At 38.0% G+C, this 20,829-nt stretch overlaps 1 protein-coding gene across 1 annotated transcript in view; it reads right to left on the reverse strand.

Moving 5' to 3' along the window:
• Window positions 1-20,829, reverse strand: part of Stap1 (signal transducing adaptor family member 1) — a 48,181-nt gene that overhangs the window by 734 nt on the left and 26,618 nt on the right. Inside the window, exons 5-8 of the mRNA XM_004644086.2 lie at window positions 18,880-19,061; window positions 16,920-17,048; window positions 12,563-12,632; window positions 10,317-10,413 (exon numbers count right to left, since the gene is read on the reverse strand). Coding sequence (XP_004644143.1) covers window positions 10,317-10,413; window positions 12,563-12,632; window positions 16,920-17,048; window positions 18,880-19,061 — 478 coding nt within the window. The remainder of the gene's footprint in view (window positions 1-10,316; window positions 10,414-12,562; window positions 12,633-16,919; window positions 17,049-18,879; window positions 19,062-20,829) is intronic.

The raw sequence follows: 20,829 nt of genomic DNA on the forward strand, positions 1-20,829 counted from the left end.
CCCATCATTCCTTTCCATCTAGTGACATTTAAAGCTGAATGCTAGCATGGTTAGCAAATATCAAAGAAACATTTCATTTCTTTCATTTAATATTTTATTGTGAATCTTTTTCCATAGGTCCAGATTTGAACCCTTAGGTATTCTACACCTCCCTATTCCCAACTTAAATTAAAGGTAAGGGCCCTTGCAGTACTTCTGTGCCGCAGCAAGCTGAGTCCATATTCTAGACACAATTCCAGGGTTCTACAATGTTTTCTTAAAACTTTAGCATTGTCAAATTATGAATTTTATAGCTCTTCTTAGTCCTTTTATTTCCTCTTTATTTTTCCACTCTTTTTCAAAGTATGTGTTACTACAGAACACACTCTATTGCAAGTCTCCACATTCCCCTCTCATTTCATCTGTTCTGAATGTCATTCCATAATCATTGTTACAAAGGATTTTGAAATGTAGGGAGGTTGAATTATTTGTTCCTAACCACAAAACACTAAATCAGTTCAGTCATACAGCAAGAATCTAGTTGTCTGTCTCTAAAGTTGTAGGCACTTAGTATCAAAAGCTGTGTTTAGTTATTTCTGTTGTCAGTTTTCTTCTTTCCTCTTCCTGCTCTTGAAAACTACCTCTGTTCAAGGATTTGTCAAGTCAAGGGCTAGTCAGGTTACTATGGTGTTGGAAGTATAGGTACCTAAAATCCCAAGTGAAAAAAATGGCTCAGAGAAACAAGGAGAGACTTGGAATTGCTTTCTTGCTTCTTTTCTGTAATTTCTTTGAAGAGACTGAGTTTCACAGAACCGCATGACAGCATGAGTAGCTACAACTCTTAAGCCCTATCTCTCTAAAAAGTAGAAGACCCCGGGCTGGAGGCATGGGTACTTGAGTGAGGGAAATCCTAGAGCACTGAGACCTTGAAAAGAGTCTCTTAACTTTGTATCTGATGTAACGCAAGTTCCAGGCTCACCGCTGAGTGATGAGCTCATCACTCATACACAGAACAGCAATTGATAAACACAAACTGAGGTAGAAACCATTTCCAAAATCCTAGGCTAATAATAATCCCTGAGAGATCAGACTTGTAGTATGACAAACTCTTTGAAAACTGACTTGGAACTTCTTGCAGAAAGTGAGACAGAACTGCTTCAGTCCAATTAGGATGATTACCTGCCTTTGCTTTTTAAAAAATGCACAAGATTTTAACAGGGTATAAAGGCTCATGACAGTAATACTGAAAATATCCAAGATACAATCCAAAAGTACTTGATGCACAAAGAGCCAGTAATTATTTGATATACAAAAGGTCAAAAAATGGGGCTGGGGAGATAGCTCAGTGGAATAAGCGCTTTCCTGGCAAGCGCAAGGGCCTGAGTTCAATCCCCCAAGGGCCTGAGTTCAATCCCCGGTTCCGAAAAAAAAAAAAAAAAGTCATCAAAAGGTCAAAAAAAAAAGTGACCATTTCTCAAGGGAAAAGACAAATGATACCAATACTAAGATAGCCAAAATGTTGAAATTATCAAAGACTTAAGTAGCTGTGCTTCATGAGGCAGTGTGGTGCTTAGTCTTGATTGTCATCTTCCTGGATTAAACACCCAGGAGATTAGTGAGTGCACTTGAGTATGTGTCTGTGGGTATTTTCAGTAGCCAAGAAACAGAGACAGGAAAAGAGCACATGCTGACCGGATTCCACCTGTTTTTCTTTTATCCAGGCCCCTTATTCAGGCCCCTGTCATATTGGATGGTGCCACCCAAATGCTTATAGACTTCTTGTCCCACATGCCAACTTCATTGTTTGTGTTAGCTTTCCTTCACTGTCACAGAATCCCTGAGAAAATCATCTTAAAGCAGAAAACACTCATTTTGGCTCACAGTTTCACAGGGTTCACTCTGGCCAGCTGGCTCCAGGGTACTGGGCTGGCAGTGAGGCAGTGCATTCTGGCCGACTGTGGTGAACCAGAGCTTCTTGCTTCACAGCAGTTAGCACACAGCCACATAGGAGGAGCCAGGGGCAAAATAATGGCTCTGGAGACTATGTCCCTGACTTCAGTGAGGCTACACCTCCCAGGTTTCCAGAACTTCTCCACTCAAGAAAAGGCATCTTAAAAATAAAAAATTCTTGAAAAACAACAAAGTAATTCTCTTGATTGCAATACCTACTGTAAAAGCACAGTAAAAAGATAGCATGATGTTGGCAAAAGGATAGGAACATCTCTGTGGAAATTGATCCACACAAATATATCAGTTTTTTACAAAAGTGGATCAGGAATTAGTTCAGTGTACAGAGCCTACCACAAGGGCAAGGCGCTAGGTTCAAAAACAAAAGGGGCTAGTGAGATAGCTCTGGTCTAAAGCGCCTGCTTAGGCAAGTGTGCAGGGACCTTGGTTCAATCCCCAGCACCACATGCCAAAACAGCCCCACGCTCAGGGTGGGCTGAGCCAGCCACAAAAATAAATTAAGAAACAAAGGGAAGGAACAAGAGAGAGAAAGAATGAGTTCCTTCAACAAAGAGGAACTGGTTTGTTTTTTTTTTTTTTTTCCAGAACTGGGGATTGAACTCAGACTCTTGCGCTTGCCAGGGAACTGCTTATTCTACTGAGCCATCTCCCAAGCCCCAGGAACTATTTCTTAACATACACTTAGCACATGACCAAGTAATCTCATTCCTAGATGTTTTACCCAATTGAAATGACATATTCACAGAAAATCCTGTACATGAATATTAGTGTACTAATTGTTCCTAAACTGGAAACAATCCTAATTTATTGAATGGATAAAAGAAACTGCTACCTTCATACAGTGAAATATTATTCAGCAATTAAAAATGAGCTTATAATACACACTTGTACGTATCTCAAACACATCATAATGAATGAAGGAAAACGGACTCCAAAAGTTCCTTACTGTGAATCCATATATATGACATTTCTGGAAAAGGCAGACTATAAGTATGGCAAAGTGGTGGTTTGGGGGGATGAAGATTGACTACCAAGGAAGAACATGAGAGAATGTTATGCATACTGATTTTGGTGTTGATTTTCAAATTAAGTCCACACCTCTTATTATTAACAAAAGCTCCTAAGGTGCTATAACTTGTCAGCATTAAGAATTTAAAGTGTTAGGGACATATTGCTGAGATCTCATGTGGGAAAGTCTGGACTAACCTCATTAGAGAGCAGGTGAGGAGTGGTTTGGCCCTCTCAGCTGACAACCAGCACTAGATGTCACCTGGCCTCACTAGAATGGACCAGCCCCAGTCAAGTCACTGAGTGCTTGAAGACTTGTGAAATGGCACCAAATGAGACTAAAGCTGCCTGACTAAATCTGATCAAACTTGCCGACTCATAGAATCATAAACATAAAAAGGTTGTTGATTCAACCTCTTATGTTTTGGGGTGGTTTGTTATACAATATGACTATTAGGGGATTTTGTTGTTGTTGTTTGGTTGGTTTGGTTTTGTTTGGCCCATACTTTTTCTGATGTGGCAGTGCCAGTTCTAAACTTAGCTCTTAGGACTGTTTTGTCCCCATAGATTATGGTATATAGAACTGTCATTGTCATTACATTCTAGGAATTGTCTAGTTTCTTCCTTGTCTTCTATGACCAACTGGTTATTCAAGAGAGTATTTTTTTTTTTTTTGTAGCCAGCTCAGTCTACCCTGGGTACTGGGCATGTGCAGCAAAAGTGGTGGCAAGGATTGAACCTCAGTCCCTGCGCTTGCCCAAGCTTTCCTAAGCAGGCTCTTTAGTACACTGAGGTATTGCGCTGGCCCCAAGAGTATTCTTTAATTACTGCCTTTTTATAATATTTGTTACCTTGAAGTCATATAAAAACAAAAACAATCCAATCCCAACACACCATATAGAAGGAGATAATAAAGACCAGAGCAGAAATTGATGAAATTGAGACTTAAAATATGCAAAGAATTAATAAATAGGTGGTTCTTCAAATTAATAAGCAAAATACACAAACCCTTAGCCAGTCTTGCCAAAACAAGGAAAGAAAAGACCAAATTCAATGCAATTAGAAATAAATGAAAGCTCACAGTGGACATACCAAAAATCCAGATGATTTTTAAAACCAGAAACCAATAAACGGGAATCCAGGAAAATGGATACATACAAATTACCAAAGCTGAATGGAGAAGATATACAAACCCTGAACAATCTGATAACAGGCAGTAATAATATAACAGTAACAACTAACCAACTCAGAATAGCCCTGAACTCAATGGATTCACTACTGAATTTTATAGGAACTTCCGTGAAGATTGATACCAGCACTCCTCAGATTCTTTAATGAAATCAAAAGAGAATGAATATCCCAATCTAATGGAAGCTGATTGATTCCAAAATCAGACAAAACAACTAAAAATGAAAACTACAGCCCAGTCTCTTTAATAAACATAAATGGAAAAAAATCCTCAACAAGATACTAGCAAATAACGCAGGAAATCATCACAAAGCTCATTCAACCAAGAAGGCTTTATCCCACAGATGCAAAGATGGTTCAGTATACCCACATCAATAAACATAATACATCACATAAACAGAAGCAAGGGCAAAAACCACAAGACTATCTTTTTTTTTTTCTTTCATGTATTTAGTATAGGGTCTCACTACACAGGTCAGACTTGTAGTGATCCTCCTGTTTTCAGCCTCCCAAGTGCTGGGATTACCAGCAAATTTGTCATGTAACATAAAACAGCACCTTAACATAGAAAAGCACCTTAACATAGAACAGCACCTTCAAATTAATAAGCAAAATACACAAGGTGCACCACCTCCCCAGTCTCAATTGCCATCTCAGTGCACCCCAGGAGCAGGGCTGGCAAGGCACGCCAAGGATCAAACCCTGGTCCCTGCATCTGCCTAAGCATCACTTTAGTCGGCTAAGCTATCTGGCTGGCCCCACGCGACTATCTTAATGGATGCAAAAAGAAAAAATAAAAACTTTTAAAATAAAGTCCAACATCCATTTATGATTTTTAAAAAAGCCTGCAGAAAATAGGTATAGAAAAACTTCATCTCAATCTAATAACATCCAGTTAAGATAAACCTCTGCAACATCATGTTAAATGTTGGAAAACTACAGGTTTTTCCTCTAAAATAGGAATAAGACAAGGGTATCCACTATTGCCACATTTGTCCATGAAAGTGTTCAAAATTTTATCCAGAACAATCAGCCAAGAGGAAATACAAGGGATATACATAAAAAAAAGAAGTCAAACTATCCTTATCCATAGATACATGTTCTATGCCACAGAAAACTTCTACCAGAAGACTCCTACAATTAATATTTCAGAAAGGTAGCAAGATACAAAATCAACCCTCAAAAAACAATAGTGTTCCTATTAGTGTTCCTATTAGACTATTAGGAAAATAGTCTCATTCACAATAGTTTCAATAAAATTACCTGGAGATTAAGAAGATGAAGTAAAAGGAAACTTTGGTACTTATTATGGTTTACATCTAGGTGGACCCCAAACCTCATGTGTTCACAGTTTGGACTTTGGGGAGGTGATTGGACAATTGGGGCATGACAGTCTCAGTGGATTAGTCTGCTGATGAGCTTATAGATAAATGTGAAGTTGGGAGGTGGCCATGTTTGGAGGAGACAGGTCACTGGAGATGTGATCTTTCTCCCTCTTCCCTAATTGTGATGAGTTAATGTTAAACTAATGTGAAAAAATTACTGTGTTCAACTTTCTGTGACCCTGCTTCCTTGTAAGACCACAAGAAGGCTTGGTGTCAATAAATCATCAATAGACTGAGATTATCCAGAATATACCTACAAAATAAATCAAAGTAAAGGTCAAAATATTTCTGATTGTACAAAATAACTTAAGTGTTGCTAACCAACTGGAAAGTATTGCTGTGGTAGTCAAGACCACAGCAATGTAGTCAAGACCATAGCAATGTAGATGTACATTCAATGGAAACTGAATAACACTCCCAGAAAGAATGTATGTTGAGTAATGGTCACACTGTCCCTGAAGGTGCTGTTCTATGTCACATGACAAATTTGCTTGCCAAATAGGATGTGATTTTTTGCTTTAAAAGCTCCTTGGTCCCTGGGTTAGAGTTTGATCAGCCATCTCTTGCATGAGAACTGACTGATGGCCCTGAGCTCAGTAAATAAAGGCCCTTTTAAATTCCAATTTGGCCTTTCTGGTTCCTGTGCTAGCAACCCATAACACTGATCTCTTCCTGCTTCTTGCCTTCAATGCCATGAACTATTCTTCTCTAATGAGAAAAGTAAATAAGATAGAGGTCTTCAAAAAAGGCATCAGAAAATGAAAATCCTGCATAAGGAGAAATAATATTGTCAAAAGGGCCATACTTTCAAACTGATACACTGATTCAGTGCAAAACAAATCAAAATACCAACAGCACTCCTCACAGAACTAGAAAAAAATCCTAACAGTCATACAAAAGAGAATAACAAAAGCAGCCTTGAGTAATAAGAGCAAAGAAGTAGGCATCACAATACTAGATTTCTAGTTACATTACAAAGCTACAGTGATTTAAAAAATGAAACTAATCCAAAAGCAGACATTTGGATCAGAAGGTAGTATGTAGAACTCCAGGCACATTAAACCTCCTGTTTTTTCAGGCAAAAACATTAAAGGAAAGAAAACTTTTGACCAATAGTTCTGAGAAATCTGGTTATTCACATGCAGAAGGTTGAATGTAGATCTAGATCTTTTATTTTGTACTAAACTAAAATCAAAATTGATCAAATATCTATATATTAAAATAAATACTTAACTAGAAAATAAAAGGCTTGAAGACATAAGCAAAAATGTTCTGAACAGAACCCTAACTGCACAAAAAATCAACAAATGAGATTGTCCAATTAAGCTTCTGCACAGCAAAACAACCAACAAGATAAAGAGACAACCTACACAGTAGGGGTGGGGGAGTTTGGCAGCTACTCCTTGAACAGAGAACTGTTAAGAAAATACAGGGGCTGAGGAAATGGCTCAGTGGAATAAGCACTTCCCTGGCAAGCGCAAGGGCCTGAGTTCAATCCCCGGTTCCACAAAAAAAAAAAAAAAAAAAAAAATTGTTCCTTAGGGCTGAGCATCTGCAAGCAGGCACAGGGCCGGAGGGTTCGATCCCCGGCCTGCCGTGCCAGCCCCGCCCCCGGGGCGCACTGAGACAGTGATAGAGTCTGGGCATGGTGGCGCGCGCCTGTAATCCCAGCTCTTGGGAGGCTGTAAACAGGCGGATCACTAGAAGTCCAATCTGGTAGTGAAACCCTGAATCTCCTATAGGCCCTTCCCTAAAAGAAAATACAAAGAATTTTTTTAAAAACCTTCAACTTTCAAAATAAAACATCCAGTCAGACTTGGCAAGGAAAATGAATAGACACTTCTCAGGAGAAGAATAAATGGGAAATAAATACATGAAAAAATATTCAACATGTCTGGCCATTAGAAAAATGCAAATTAAAACAACACTGAGGTTCTATCTTCAGAAAGAATGGCTATCATCAATAAATGAAATAATAACAAAATGTTGACCAGGCTACAGATAAAAGGGAACTCTTCTCCATTGTTGGTGGGATCATAAACTAATACAAACACTATGTAAATTAATAAGGAGATTCCTAAAAAAAAAAAGTAGAAATTCCATTTGACCCAGCTATTCCCTTTCTGGGTATCTTCCTGTTATGGTTTGTGTCTAGTTGTCCCCCTAAAGCCTCATACAGTTATGGGGTGGGGACTTCTAGAGTTTGAGATTAACTCATAATCCACTGGGATTATGGATGTTCCAAGGCTGGGATTATGGGTTTTAGTACTGCCGGGATTATGGATGTGAGTGCTATACCCAGCCTGGGGGTGAGAGCCTGAATGCAATATAAAAGAGACAGAGAGACTCTCTGTTGTATTGTTTTTGTTCCGCTGCCATGAACTAATGCTCTCTGACATGTGCCCCTCTGCCTCAGAGCCAGCTGAATATAGACTGAACCCTCCAGTAACTGTGAGCTAAATAAACCTTTCCTTCCTGCATTTTGGGTGTCAGGTATTTGTCTCAGCAATGAGAGAAGAGTAACTGAGACACTTCCCAAAAGTATTAAAAATATCATATCACAGTAATACATGTATATTCATGTTTATATTAGTACAACTCATAATAGTCAATTGATGGATGTTACCTGTTCACAAAAAAATGAATGGGTAAAGAATATGTGGTATTTATGTACAATGGAATACTATTCAGGATACATTTTAGTCATTTGTAGGAAAATGGGTATACCTTGACACCATAATATTAAGTGAAATAAACCAGACACAAATTTAAAGATTACAAGGCTTCCCTTACATGAGAAATCCAAAGTGCAAATAAAGAGCAAAATAAAAGTTTCATAATAGGAAACAGGGATATCTTTCTCAAAGGGGAAGGGGACCAACAGGTGAAAGGGGGAGGGAAAAGGGATGTAAAAGCATTTGCACATTATGTACATGTGTCAACATCTATGATGAATGTAATCATTATGTACTGTAGACATATACTAATAAAAGTAAAAATTAGGAAATTAATGTACTGAGGTCAAATATGAGAGAGCCATAGGAACCAATAATTTAGATAACAGAAAAGACTAGAGATGCTGCTGTTTAAAATATTATTTCAGTGCTAGAAATTAATTTATGTGTAATCATGAAAGGAAGCAACATTCCAGACCCAATATTAAGGATGAATTATTTAATATAAAAACAGACCAGAGCTAGGCATGGTGATGCATGTCTATTATCCCGGCACTCCGGGAAGCCAAAGCAAGACAATTGCAAGCTCAAGCCCAGCCTGGGCTACTTAGTGACTTAGCAAGACTGCCTTAAAATTAGATAGATAGATAGATAGATAGATAGATAGATAGATAGATAGATAGATAGACAGACAGACAGATAACTAAATATAAATATGGCTATGAATGGGTAGGGATATAGCTTAGTGGTATAGTGCCTACCCAGTGAGTGCAAACTCCTGAGTTGGATTCTCTGAATCAAAAAATGACTATGGTTGCATCTCAGTGAAAAGACCCTTGTTTCAATGCCCACTATTAAATACACACACACGCATGCATGCACACACACACTACATCCCCCCAAAATGCAACCTACTAGAAGTGAAATGTACCCACTCAGAAACCAGTAAGCTCCCTAGTATTAGATATTTTTTTTCCTTTTTTGAGGTGCTAAAGATTGAACCAGGACCTCCACACTAGGCAAACATTCTACAACTGAGCTACAACTCCAGCCATAGAAATTTTCAAACAAATTGAATGGTCACATCTTAGAGATGCTCCCTGTACTGAGTTTACAGGTGACTCCTGAAGAGTATACACTATACTCAGAGAGTTTCTCTAGGTCTTCAGACTCTTAAGTTTTTTGATTTCCTATTATTTGGCATTAGAAGATTCATAAGAGCCTAGTTGATAACCTCAAATAGTAGGGATTGTTGAAAAAGTAAAGAGCAACTATTACATCCAGTCTGCCTTGTTATGCCAAGAATGAATGCAAACAGCCAGTTTGACAGGCACATGAAGTGTGCAGTTGCTTGGCATAATGGAGGGTTTTCACTGTTTTGAACCTCTTTATTTATGAGCAGAAGGCCCACAAATTCTGTAGTTACTCCTAACTTTAATCTTTATAGGTTCTTACCACCCTATTCATTCCTTGTTATCCTGTCATCTGACTTCAACTTTGTGATAGAATAAAACTTCTCTCTCTCAGATCATCTGTTGACTAATTACCAATTCTCACAGGTCATTCTTTATATTTCCTTTATACAGCTGAACTTGTTTCATAAAGCTAACTAGAATTATGAAATGAGGGCCAGCCAGATAGCTCAGAGGATTAAAGCTCCTGCTTAAGCAGACACAGGGACCAGGGTTTGATCCCTGGCATGCCATGTTGGCCCCGCCACCGGAGCACCCTGAGACAGTGATTGCAACTGGGTGTGGTGAAGTGCGCCTGTAATCTCAGCTCTTGGGAGGCTGTGAACAGGAGAATCACTGTAAGTCTGATCTGTGTAGTGAGACCCTGTAAACCCTTTACTAAATACAAAAAAAATGAAAAGAAAAAGAATTGTGAAATGAAGGTAACTGTACGGTGCCTCAGGGTTCATCCCTTCAAATGGAAGTCATGCTGTAGTCACAGGATTAATTGGCACTCCTTTATTTTCAGGCTCAGAGATAAAATGATTCCCAAATGGATAAATTCAAAGGCTAAACTATAGTTCATGCCTGGCTGGTGTTACAAAACATATCAGTTTTTGAGTTTTGTCTTTTTTAACACAGAAATGAAGTGAGGAACATACCAAAGTTATCATCAGTAGAATAAATAAATGGTCGCAAATTTCCTCGAGTCTCCTTCACAAAATAATCAATGACACTGCAAAGGCTTGGGAGCGTGACCTGTGCAAAGAGAAGGTGAGAGAAGACTCAGCTGAAATTTAAGGGATTATTGTGCATTCCCTGACATCCAGAAAATGATGGCATCAATTTATTGCAATGATTTTAATTAACCATGTGTCAATTCTCTGTTGAGGAATTAGCCCTTTCCCATTGAATATAATCTGGTGGCCAACAGCTAGGTACCTTGATTTCCACCCATTTAAAATATAAGAATTATTGGTTAGGACAGAATATTTTCTCTTCCTGATATTTGAGCTGAAATTTAGAAGCGAGAGGAAAGTGATTTCCTAATCAAATGGTTACTATTAGAAGTAACTGGACCAGAGAGATAGCTCAGTAGAATAAATGCTTGCCTGGCAAGTGCAGGGTCCTGAGTTCAATCCCCAGTATTGCAAGAAGAAGAGGAAGAAGAAGAGGAAGAGGAAGAGGAAGAAGGGCGGGGGGGGGAGGAGGAGGAGGAGGAGGAACTGTTTCTGGCCATCAGAATGCTTATTTATAAGAATATTCTGTTATAATAGTTAGACATAGTTTCCTCTTCTTGAAATCAAAGAACTTTTTTTTTTTTTTAAGAACTCTTAAAAGTCATAGAAGCATTTTAATGTCATTGTATCAGAAGAATTTACTGGTCTAGGAGTCACAAAAATGTCTCTACCCCTAAAGTAATTATTTTTATACAAGGAAAATCTGGTTAAATTTGTATGTTTACATAACTTTAAAGTAAAAACAGAAACATAAGAATTCAACTTGAACTAGGCATGGTGGCATACGCCTGTAATTCCAGGAGGCTTGAGGAAGGACAGTGGCCAAAAGTTCAAGGCCAGCCTGGACTACAAAGCAAGACCCTTTCTCAGAAATCAAATAAAACTTCAGCCTGATTAAGGGGTAGGCTGAGGAGTTAGGAAGAGTGAAAGGTGAGAAGATAACCTAGACTCTTGGTTTTCCTTCCACGGTGGACTCTACAGCCAGAAAAACGTGTCCCAGTTCACCAGTTACAAGCGTGTGCCATGGGCCTGGAGAGACAGAGGAACTAGACATTCAGTTTTAGAAAAATGTAAATATCTTTGAGATCCACTAGTTCCATTTAAGTACTATTCAGAGACATTGTCCCTACAATGTATGATCATAAACCACATTCTTTTTAAGCATCCCGGAACATGGGCCACATCACATTTTTACTGCTCGAGACCAGTATGGATATGTTTTCTCATCTGTATAATAGACATAACAATTTCTACCTCGGGATACTGAAAAAACGTTAAGTTGTATATGTAAGTTACTTAGCTCTGTACCTAACATGGTATCTGGTGGTTTAGATTTTATATCATGATAAGTGATAAGTCAGCTAGGGCTAGAGTGGGGTTGAAGATAGTTTCTTCACCGGTCTGCTTTTATTAAGAGGAAATTTCTCAACTTCACCATGGCAGCTAGTATAGGCTAGATCAGTAATGGCAAACCCCTCAGAGATGAATGTACAATTTACAACCCCAAACCCATCAATGTATCACAAAGTGCAAATACTGCAATTAAACCTGAATACTGAAGTGTTAGTTTAGAAAAAAAAAGCTTACATTTTAGTATCTTTTGTCTTAAAAGAAAAATAACATATGCACCATAGGTGCACCACCACTGGTCTAGATATTCACAGATTTTTTTCCATCCAAAATAAGCATATCTAAATACTTATAACTGAAGGGTGTAAGACAAATGTCTAATAATACTCCCCCCTCCCAAACAATTCTATTGATAAGGCTTCCTGTGAGCAGGTGTGGTAGCCAACACACGTGATCATGATCTCAGCTACTTGGGAGGCTGAATGAGGTAGGGTAGCAAATTCCAGGCCAGCCCCATCTACTTGCTTCTTTCAAAAAATGAAATCAAAAGTAGGTTGGGAATATAGTTGGATTGTAAAGTGCTTGTCTAGCATGAGTGAGACCTGTAGCTTTGATTACTAGTAATACTGAAAAATAAGAAAACTTGCAGAATAAATAAAAATAGAAAGCATTTTTAGAAGCAGAGTATCTTCCCTGCTTTTTTCTGCACCACATCCCTAGAAGAAAAGTCTGCCTTCCTACCTTCCTTTGTGTTCTGTAAAGGTAAGTTGGAGTAGATAAGGAGAAAAGTCATCAACAACAAAGAAATAGCTACTTACAGGTTTTTCTAGTTCAATTGTGTAGTTTTCTCCTGTTTTCACTACTTTGTAGTGCTTGATTCTCGGTATGCTAAATAAGAATATGAATGGTTATGATTTGATTATAGGATTGGGTCTATGCAAACTGCAAGCACCATACCCCATGTTTATATAGTAAACCTATGCCCCCTGACTATTTGGGGAAAAATCCTTGTTGAGTTTGTCTTTTTTTTTTTAAACTCATGTCGCTATGGGGAGGGAGGGTTTTACACACCAAGGATACAGGAAATCTGGATTTTTGAGTGGATAAATAAGAAAAAAGGAGAAGTCAAGAACTAAGAATAAAAATTAAAAATAAAGGAAAATTAACATTAAAAAATATGAGAAAAAATAAAACAGAAAGTTTTGCCTTTTAAGTGTCAGTTCCACACAAAGTACACATTAGAATGAATGAGTGTTTATATCACCCTTTTCTTCTTTTCAGGTTTTTGTTTGTTTGTTTGTTTTGTTTGTTTGTTTGTTTGTTTGGGTGCCAAGGATCGCTTGCCAGGCCGCACTTATGCCACTGAGCTACCTCCCCGGTTCCTCATCCACTTTTATATCCACAGCTCCTCTCAAAGAGATATCATGTTGAAAAGTAATAAATTAATTTTATAACCTACTTTAAAAGCATGGAAGTAGGCCAACCAACTCCCTCGCTTTCCTAAAGAAAGTATTCCTTAATGCTGAATTTTCAGGAGTCACTTACAGACTGGTGAAAAACTTTTGGACAGGAGAGATCATACATATCTTGTACCCATTCAGGGTGGTTCACTCTGGCTTTAGTTTTACTCCTCTAAGGGGCAGATCTTTATAATCAGATGGTTACTTTTGCTAACTCTCTCCAAGTTCAATTAGAATTTCTGTATCCTACAAAGTTAGTTCTGGCTGTTCGTTGTTTCAAATTCTGGTCCCATTTTCTGTGCTTCCCAGTTTTTCACCTGTAAAATGGAGATGGTGATGCCCTACCTCACCCAACTGCTGTGGGCTAGTGCTTGCAAAGTCCTTGGTGGTGTCTGACATGTTTAAGCACTCAGGACATTTTAACTATTGTTTTACTACATTATAATTTTTTAGTTTTCATTTGGTAATCTCTGTGAGTCTTGTTCTCTTGTTTGCCTCCATGTTTTTATTGTGCATAAAGGGGATGTTTCTAGCATTCAAGTCAAGGTTCACAAGTGAGATTGTGTGGAAGGGGAATTTGATTGCTTCTCTTAGTAATAGTCATCAAATCTAATCATCATTTACAGCTAAGCTATGGGCAGAAAAGTGACAAAGGCCAATAGGGTCTCTTGGAATTCTGGTAGAGAAAAATGCTCAAGCAAATAGAAAGGGGAAATTTTCATGGAAGTTGCTTCAGCTTTGACTCTCATTTTAGAACTGTTATTTTTCTTTCATATTTTATTTGGTTTTTAAATATTTTCTCAACCTTCCTTAGTTAATGACTTTCCAAGCTGTTTTTAATATTAGCATGGCACCTAGTCACTAACTTCCAAAAATCAAAAACAAAACATGAAGTTTGTTGTAAGACTGGCTTTCTATTTTATGACCACCTGGCTGAGAAAAAAACAGATGACATTCTGCACCTGCTAATTTTCCAGTGACTCATTTATTCCTAACAAGAGTCTTCCGTCCCACAGCTGATTTGTTAACAGATGGAACATTTTTTGCTTTCAAGTACTGTTTTGTAAACCAACTTGTCCTTTTCAGCTACTGTTTGACCACACCAACTCATGTACCATGCATGGCTAAACATTTCTCTATAACCCATTTGTAAAATAATTAATTGGGGTTTTGGAAACATAGATGTTTCCTAATATTCTAGATTTCTACTGAAGTCTTTCATTAAGCTCTATGGTATAAGAAGCTAAAATTTAATACATTCTGTGATTGATGTCCCTAACAATTAAATGACCTGTTAAATAAAAGACATACAATTCAGGAATTCTCAAAGGCCTATTTGATGCATTAAAGAATACAGGTAATGATCCTTAACATTATACATGTATCTGGTTCATAAGGAAATCTCTATGTAATAGCAGTTAAATTTTTGTAAGTCGTCTTCACATGTAATCAATTCTCCAAAACCTACTGTGCACATACTGATTCCAGTGTATGCTTTAGCTTAACTATACACCTCACTTTTTGCTTTTCTAAATACTTAAGGGGAGGGCAGGTGATTTTATGAAATGTTATGTTAACTGACATCAAACTGGAAGTGAACTTACCAAAATTAGAATTACATAAATTTGACATGGTCTTCTTTTCCCAAACTTTCTTATGCATTTCAATACAACTAAAATACAATATAAATATAATAAAGCTGTGGCATTAAATTCATATCCTAAGAGTACAAACATTGCATTTGGTCATAATTCACATTTGTAGCAGAAAATGTTCTGTCTCTAGTTCAGTTGTATGGAAAATGCACTGCAAAAGTTGAACTGAGTTAGACTACTGTAATCATTGATGCATAGTGTCAATTTGAGATTTAGAAGCTTAACCAAGGGACACAGCAGGGAGCCAGGTTCCTCACTTTGTCAATGTCCTGAGCCCGTGGAAGAATCACAATTCTTACTATGCTTTTTTTTTTCTTAGTATGCTTTTATATGAAAGATAAACAGTGATTAAATATTTCCATGTAGGGCAGAAACCTCTTATGTTTTAAAGCCAGAGTCCCAGCTGAAATTCAAGTTTCAATGAATTCTAAAAAAAAATTAAGAGTAGCTGGGTAGCAGGGAGGAGACAGAGTCTAGCATCCTACAATCCCCATCATGGGTGCTCCTCCAGTGACCTGTGACATCCCAGTAGGTTCCACAGCTGAAGTTTCCATGCCAGTCAATGACCCAGAAGCTTTTGCACCCAGACTTTAACACATGAGCCCTCTGGAGACAATTATGCAAACCACAGCAGAGGAATTGGCTGAAGTTTTAGGGTCCAGTGAGGATAAGCAAGATTTAGGGAGGCAGAAATTTGTCCAGGAGGAGAGACTGCTGTGAAGTGAAGAGCTCCATCCAGGATGTGCTCCACCCTAAATTACTCCCTCAGTACAGGCACCAAAGCTCTGCCTCCTGACCATGGATGGAAACCTTGGATACTGAACAAAACTGTATTTTTATATGTTCATCATTCTAAAAGATCTATTTGTTACAATAAAAATAAATAAGGGAAAAAATTAAGAGTAGCTCTGAAGGGGCTGGGAGAGATAGCTCAGAGGAAGAAGTGCTTGCCTGGCAAGCACAAGGGCCTGAGTTCAATCCCTGGTTCCGCAAAAAAAAAAAAAAATTAGCTCTGAAAAGATCCACTCACTCTACCAATATAGAAAAATAGCAGTTGCATTTAACTGTTTCTGAGTTTCTCACTGGTAAACCATTTGACCAGAAGGTATTACTAATACTATCAAGAGAGTCCTAAAGAGTCCCTTTCTTCCTAAGTCAGACTCTGTCAACAGCCCAAGAGTCGCTCCTATCATTCAGAGTCCAACTCTTGTCCCTACAGTGACTTGTATGTAGAACAGGACATGGTGATGCACACCTGTAATCCCAGGAACACTCAGGAGGCTGAGGCAGGAGATCTAGGCCTGCCTGGACTATATAGTGAGAGCTTCTCTCAAAAAGCCCACACACAAACAAGGACTTTGAGTGATCTGTCCCTGCCCCACCTCTGAAATCTCACCTCCTAGCACTTTTTGGCTTTGTGACTCCATTGCAGATACAGTGGACTCTTTCTGTTTGTTAAGCAAGTCAACCATTCTTCTGCCTCTGGGCACAAGCTGCCTGGACAATTTGTAACCAAGTATTGACCCAATTTGTTCCCTCACACTCTATAATTCTTCTCAAGTGTCAGTTGATCAAGCAAGGCTTTCAAGACCACTCTATGTTAAAATAATAGCAGCTGCAAAAATTTTCTCTTTTCATTGCCATGGAGGATTCCTGGCTCTCATCCTGCTTTTGCTCTAGAGACCTTGTCATCATTTATGCCTGCATTTTTGTTATATATTTGTCAGTATTCTGTGTTTCCTTAAAAGAAGGAAACCCTTTGAAGCCAGGGAGGTTGGTTTTGTAATTCCTTATCCTCAGGGCCTAGAGAGTTATTTGGCACAAAGCAGCTACCCAATAAATATGCACTGAATTGAATGGATGAACTCTGCCTTCTTCCCTGAGTCACTCCCTACCCTTGGCTCTTTCTCTAGCCTTTCTTGTTCACATAGCTCCTTATTCTGTGTTTGTATTTTTAGCAACAAAACATGCAGCAAGCACTGATCTGAACTTGTGTGACTTTGCTTTCTAGAGCAATGTCATGTTTCTAACAATTGTACACATGTTTAAATGAAACATACTCTATCTCCTGTCGGATCGTGATGGAATAGTTTCCACTGTCACTACCAGGTCTCAGGATCATATTTCCAAAGGAAGGATTCTTCTCCAACATCTCAGTTGCCTCTTTCCGGGAAACTGTATAAAAACAACTAGAGAAGAGAGAGTAAAGAAATTTTTTAACTGATGAAGAGCATAACTTAAAAATAATACTATCAAAATACCTTTTAGTGCTGCAATAACTAATTTTTATTAAAACTCCAGTTTTTTTGTTACAATTATAATTCTATAATTTCAGTACCTATTATAACAAGCCTGTGCCACTGTGAGTTATACTGATGTAATTACTATCTTTCTCTCATTTTCCCAAATTCTCTTTAAGCAAAGAGGACCTGAAATTTTATCTGCCAATCATAGGGCCATCACCACTACCATTTAAAAATCTGAAACAATAGTTAAGAGTGTAACCCTAGTACCAGATGACCAGCAGAATCTTGGATAAATATTGGCTGGTGGTTTTACTTTCTAGGATATAAAACGTCTCTAAATGTATCTCTTACTTGATCCTTGCTTTTAAAACTGACTTTAGGTATACCTCCAAACATACTCCTTTGCTATGTCTTTCTATTGCATAGTCAATATTTTTATACATAATTTTTTAAGTAGCACTTTCTAGTTTTTATAATATACGGTGTAGTAAATGAAACATTGGCATAGTCATAGTACCAAAAAAAAAAAAAAAAGCCTGGTAAAGTATAAAATACACCAAAAATGTTAACAGTAAATATCTCTGAGTGGTGGGACTGAGAATGATTCTAATCTTTTCTTTACATGTAATCAACTGTCACAGTTTGTGTCTAGCTGTTTCCCCAAAGCCTTATGTAGTCACTGGGGTGGGCTTCTGCAGTTTGTGATTAGCTCATGATCCAGTACTGGAATTATAGGTGTGAGTACTATACCCACCCTGGGGTGGACAGCCTGGATGCAATCTGGAAGAAGGAAAGAGAAAGGTTTGCTCATGCTGGTGCTCTGCTGTTGCTCCTGCATTTTCCTCTTGCTGTTCACTATTTTTTGCTGCCATGAATTGTTGCCCTCTGCCTTGTGCTACACTGCCTTGGAGCCAGCCAAGTATGGGCTGAAACCTCCATTAACTGTGAGCTAAATAAACCTTTCCTTCCTTAATTTTGGGCATCAGGTATTTTCTCCCAGTAATAAGAGAAAAGAAACCGAGACAACAACATATTACTTGTTTTATTGAAAAAAAAGAAAGAAAGAAAGAAAGAAAGAAAGAAAGAAAGAAAAAGAAAAAAAAGCAGTTTGTATAATCTTTAACTTTTCAACCCATTGGCTATTTTTGATTTCAGCTGCCAGCTCTTGGCAGGTTTCAATGATTGTGGCACAAATGGAATCTGTATTAGAACCTGATGTCAAGTTTCATTGACAAGAACCCCCAGGAGAAAAGGGCTCACGATATTTTCACCAATATAGAAGATAAATGATGAGTGCTGCTGAGTTCTGCATGCTGTTTCTTTGCTTCTTCAACAACAGCCATCCTCAAAAGTACAAACTCCATAACTACTTTCTGGTCCATAGATTGCATAGAACATTTTATACATTTATAATTCTTTGATATAATTTTGACAGAAAATTGGTCAGATATAGAGCTATCTGGTTAAAAAAAAAATAGATAAATACCTTTCTCTTTTTTCTTCAGAGGAACTTTTATTTAGGTCTGAGCTCCAGAAAGAGTATCTATTTGATCTAAATTTGTGGGTAGAAAAGGATTTCCTGTGTGCGAGTTGGTTCAAATCTGCATTGTGTTGATTGATCATGACATAGAAGAGGAAATGTGGCAGGTACTCAGAGACATGCAGTTTATCCCAGTTTATTGTCCCTGGTTAAATAAGGTCAATGAGTAACTCTTTTTGATAGAAACTAGTCTTAACAATTAAGTCCATTAGCTAGAGTTCACTTGGCACTTACGCTGGCATAGGGTTGAATACATCCACATGTTCTTCAATTAGTTTCTTCTCTTTCTCCACAGATGTAACTGGTAGCTGTTCTATCTGATCTATCTCAGTCCTTCTTTTCTTTTCCTTCTCCAGGACTTCATGTAGTCTAATCACTTGCCCAGGTAGAAGTGTTCCATGTTGGGGCACAGACAACTGGAACCAATTAAAATCGTAGTGAGACTAGAAAGACAGCTAATAATGTGCTGGTTTTAGTAAAGATAAGTCTTTTATGATTCTAAGGAACTTTAATCAGTTGGCAGAGATGGATGGGTAGAATCATGAATAAATTTTGGTCCAGAGCGGATGTCTTTGAACAACCTCTAAACCGACTGGGACCTGTAATAGTACCCAAGCTTCTTCCAAGAAGTCTTAATTTTGAGCTGGTCCCAAACTACAGTACACCTACCTTGTATTGCAAGCTAATTTGAGCAATCACAAAAGTCTCATTTTTCATCCTGAGCTGGTTAGTTCATCAATGTGAGGGTCACTAAAAAGCACTGACAAGGTGCTTCATTTTCTCACAAGTAAACTTGGAATAAACTCTACAATATTATGGCATTAAGGGGTAGAGATAAAACTATCAATTAGACAAAGAGGATCAGCATTCAAACATTCACTCATACCCAAGAATTCCAATTCTTCTCTGCCTATTAGTTGGGTGTGTTGTCAACCTTCCTAGGGGTGTATTTTGGATTAAGTCATCAGCATAAGTCCTCCTCATTGAATCCCAACTCTCAGTTGAGTCCCAATGTGGCCCCAAATTCATGATCATACTCTTCAGTCTTCTGAGAACTGAGGCATAGAATTAAAGGTACAGCACCACCTGCCTGGCTAATTTAGTCCCTATCTATGCCCAGCTACATTCTCTTGGGAGATGTGTACTTTTTGTATGTGGCACCCATGAGTCTGTCTGAAGGCAGACATCTCTGCTTCCTATCTTAATCACCACAGGGGAATGCATGCCTTCCAAGTGGCACACAACAGAGTTCATGGAGTGTGGGAAGAAATAATACACACAGTATTTTGGATTATATGTGTGTGTGTGTGTATGTGTGTGTGTGTGTGTGTGTGTGTGTGTGTGTGTACATGTATATGTATATATGGTGTTCAAATAGAAATTCATTAATGGGGCACAAAATTAAAAAAGGTTTACAGACTTTTTATATAGGATCTCACTATTTAGTGCAGGCTGGCCTCAAGAAGTCTTCCTGGCTCAGCCTCCCATTAGCTGACATTACAGGTGTGTGCCAACAAAGTAGGTTCTAAAGCCATTGCTTCATATGCCAACCCACAAATAATAGTGTAATGGGGAAGAAGCTAAGAAAGCAAGTTACTCTTTATTTTTTTTATTTATTTTAATGTTTTCTTTCAGTTACTTATTAAATGGATATATCTCAAGCATTGTGAATATGTCATTGAAAATATACTATACATATATACATATATATGAGTATATATTAGCTAAGATAGTAATGCTGCTGATTTCTCTTAGTTCATTGAGGGGATAGGTTTGTGTTAATATTGTTTAGACAAATTAAATGCTGATACCTTGTATTCTGAGTAACTAATTTGAAGATAACAATATGCAGTGTGTTGAACATTTTTACCCTCTTATATTATTTTGAAACTTTGTTTTTTTGTTTATTTTTCCTTAAAATAAAAATTTTAGGGCTGGGGAGATAGCTTGGCAGTCTAAGCATCTGCCTGGCAAGCACAAGGACTATGGTTTGATCCCCAATACCGCATGCTATTCCAACCCCAGAATCCCAGGCAGCTGTGCTGGCCACCAAAACTAGGCATGGCGATGCATGCCTGTAATCCCAGCACTGGTGAGGCTGACACAGGAGGGTCACTATGAGTCTGAGCTGCATAATGAGACCCTGTACCAAATGAATAAATAATTTTTTAACATAAAAAAAAA

This window comes from Octodon degus, unplaced genomic scaffold (assembly GCF_000260255.1).
Source record: "Octodon degus isolate 3935 unplaced genomic scaffold, OctDeg1.0 scaffold00191, whole genome shotgun sequence".
Taxonomy (NCBI): domain Eukaryota; kingdom Metazoa; phylum Chordata; class Mammalia; order Rodentia; family Octodontidae; genus Octodon; species Octodon degus.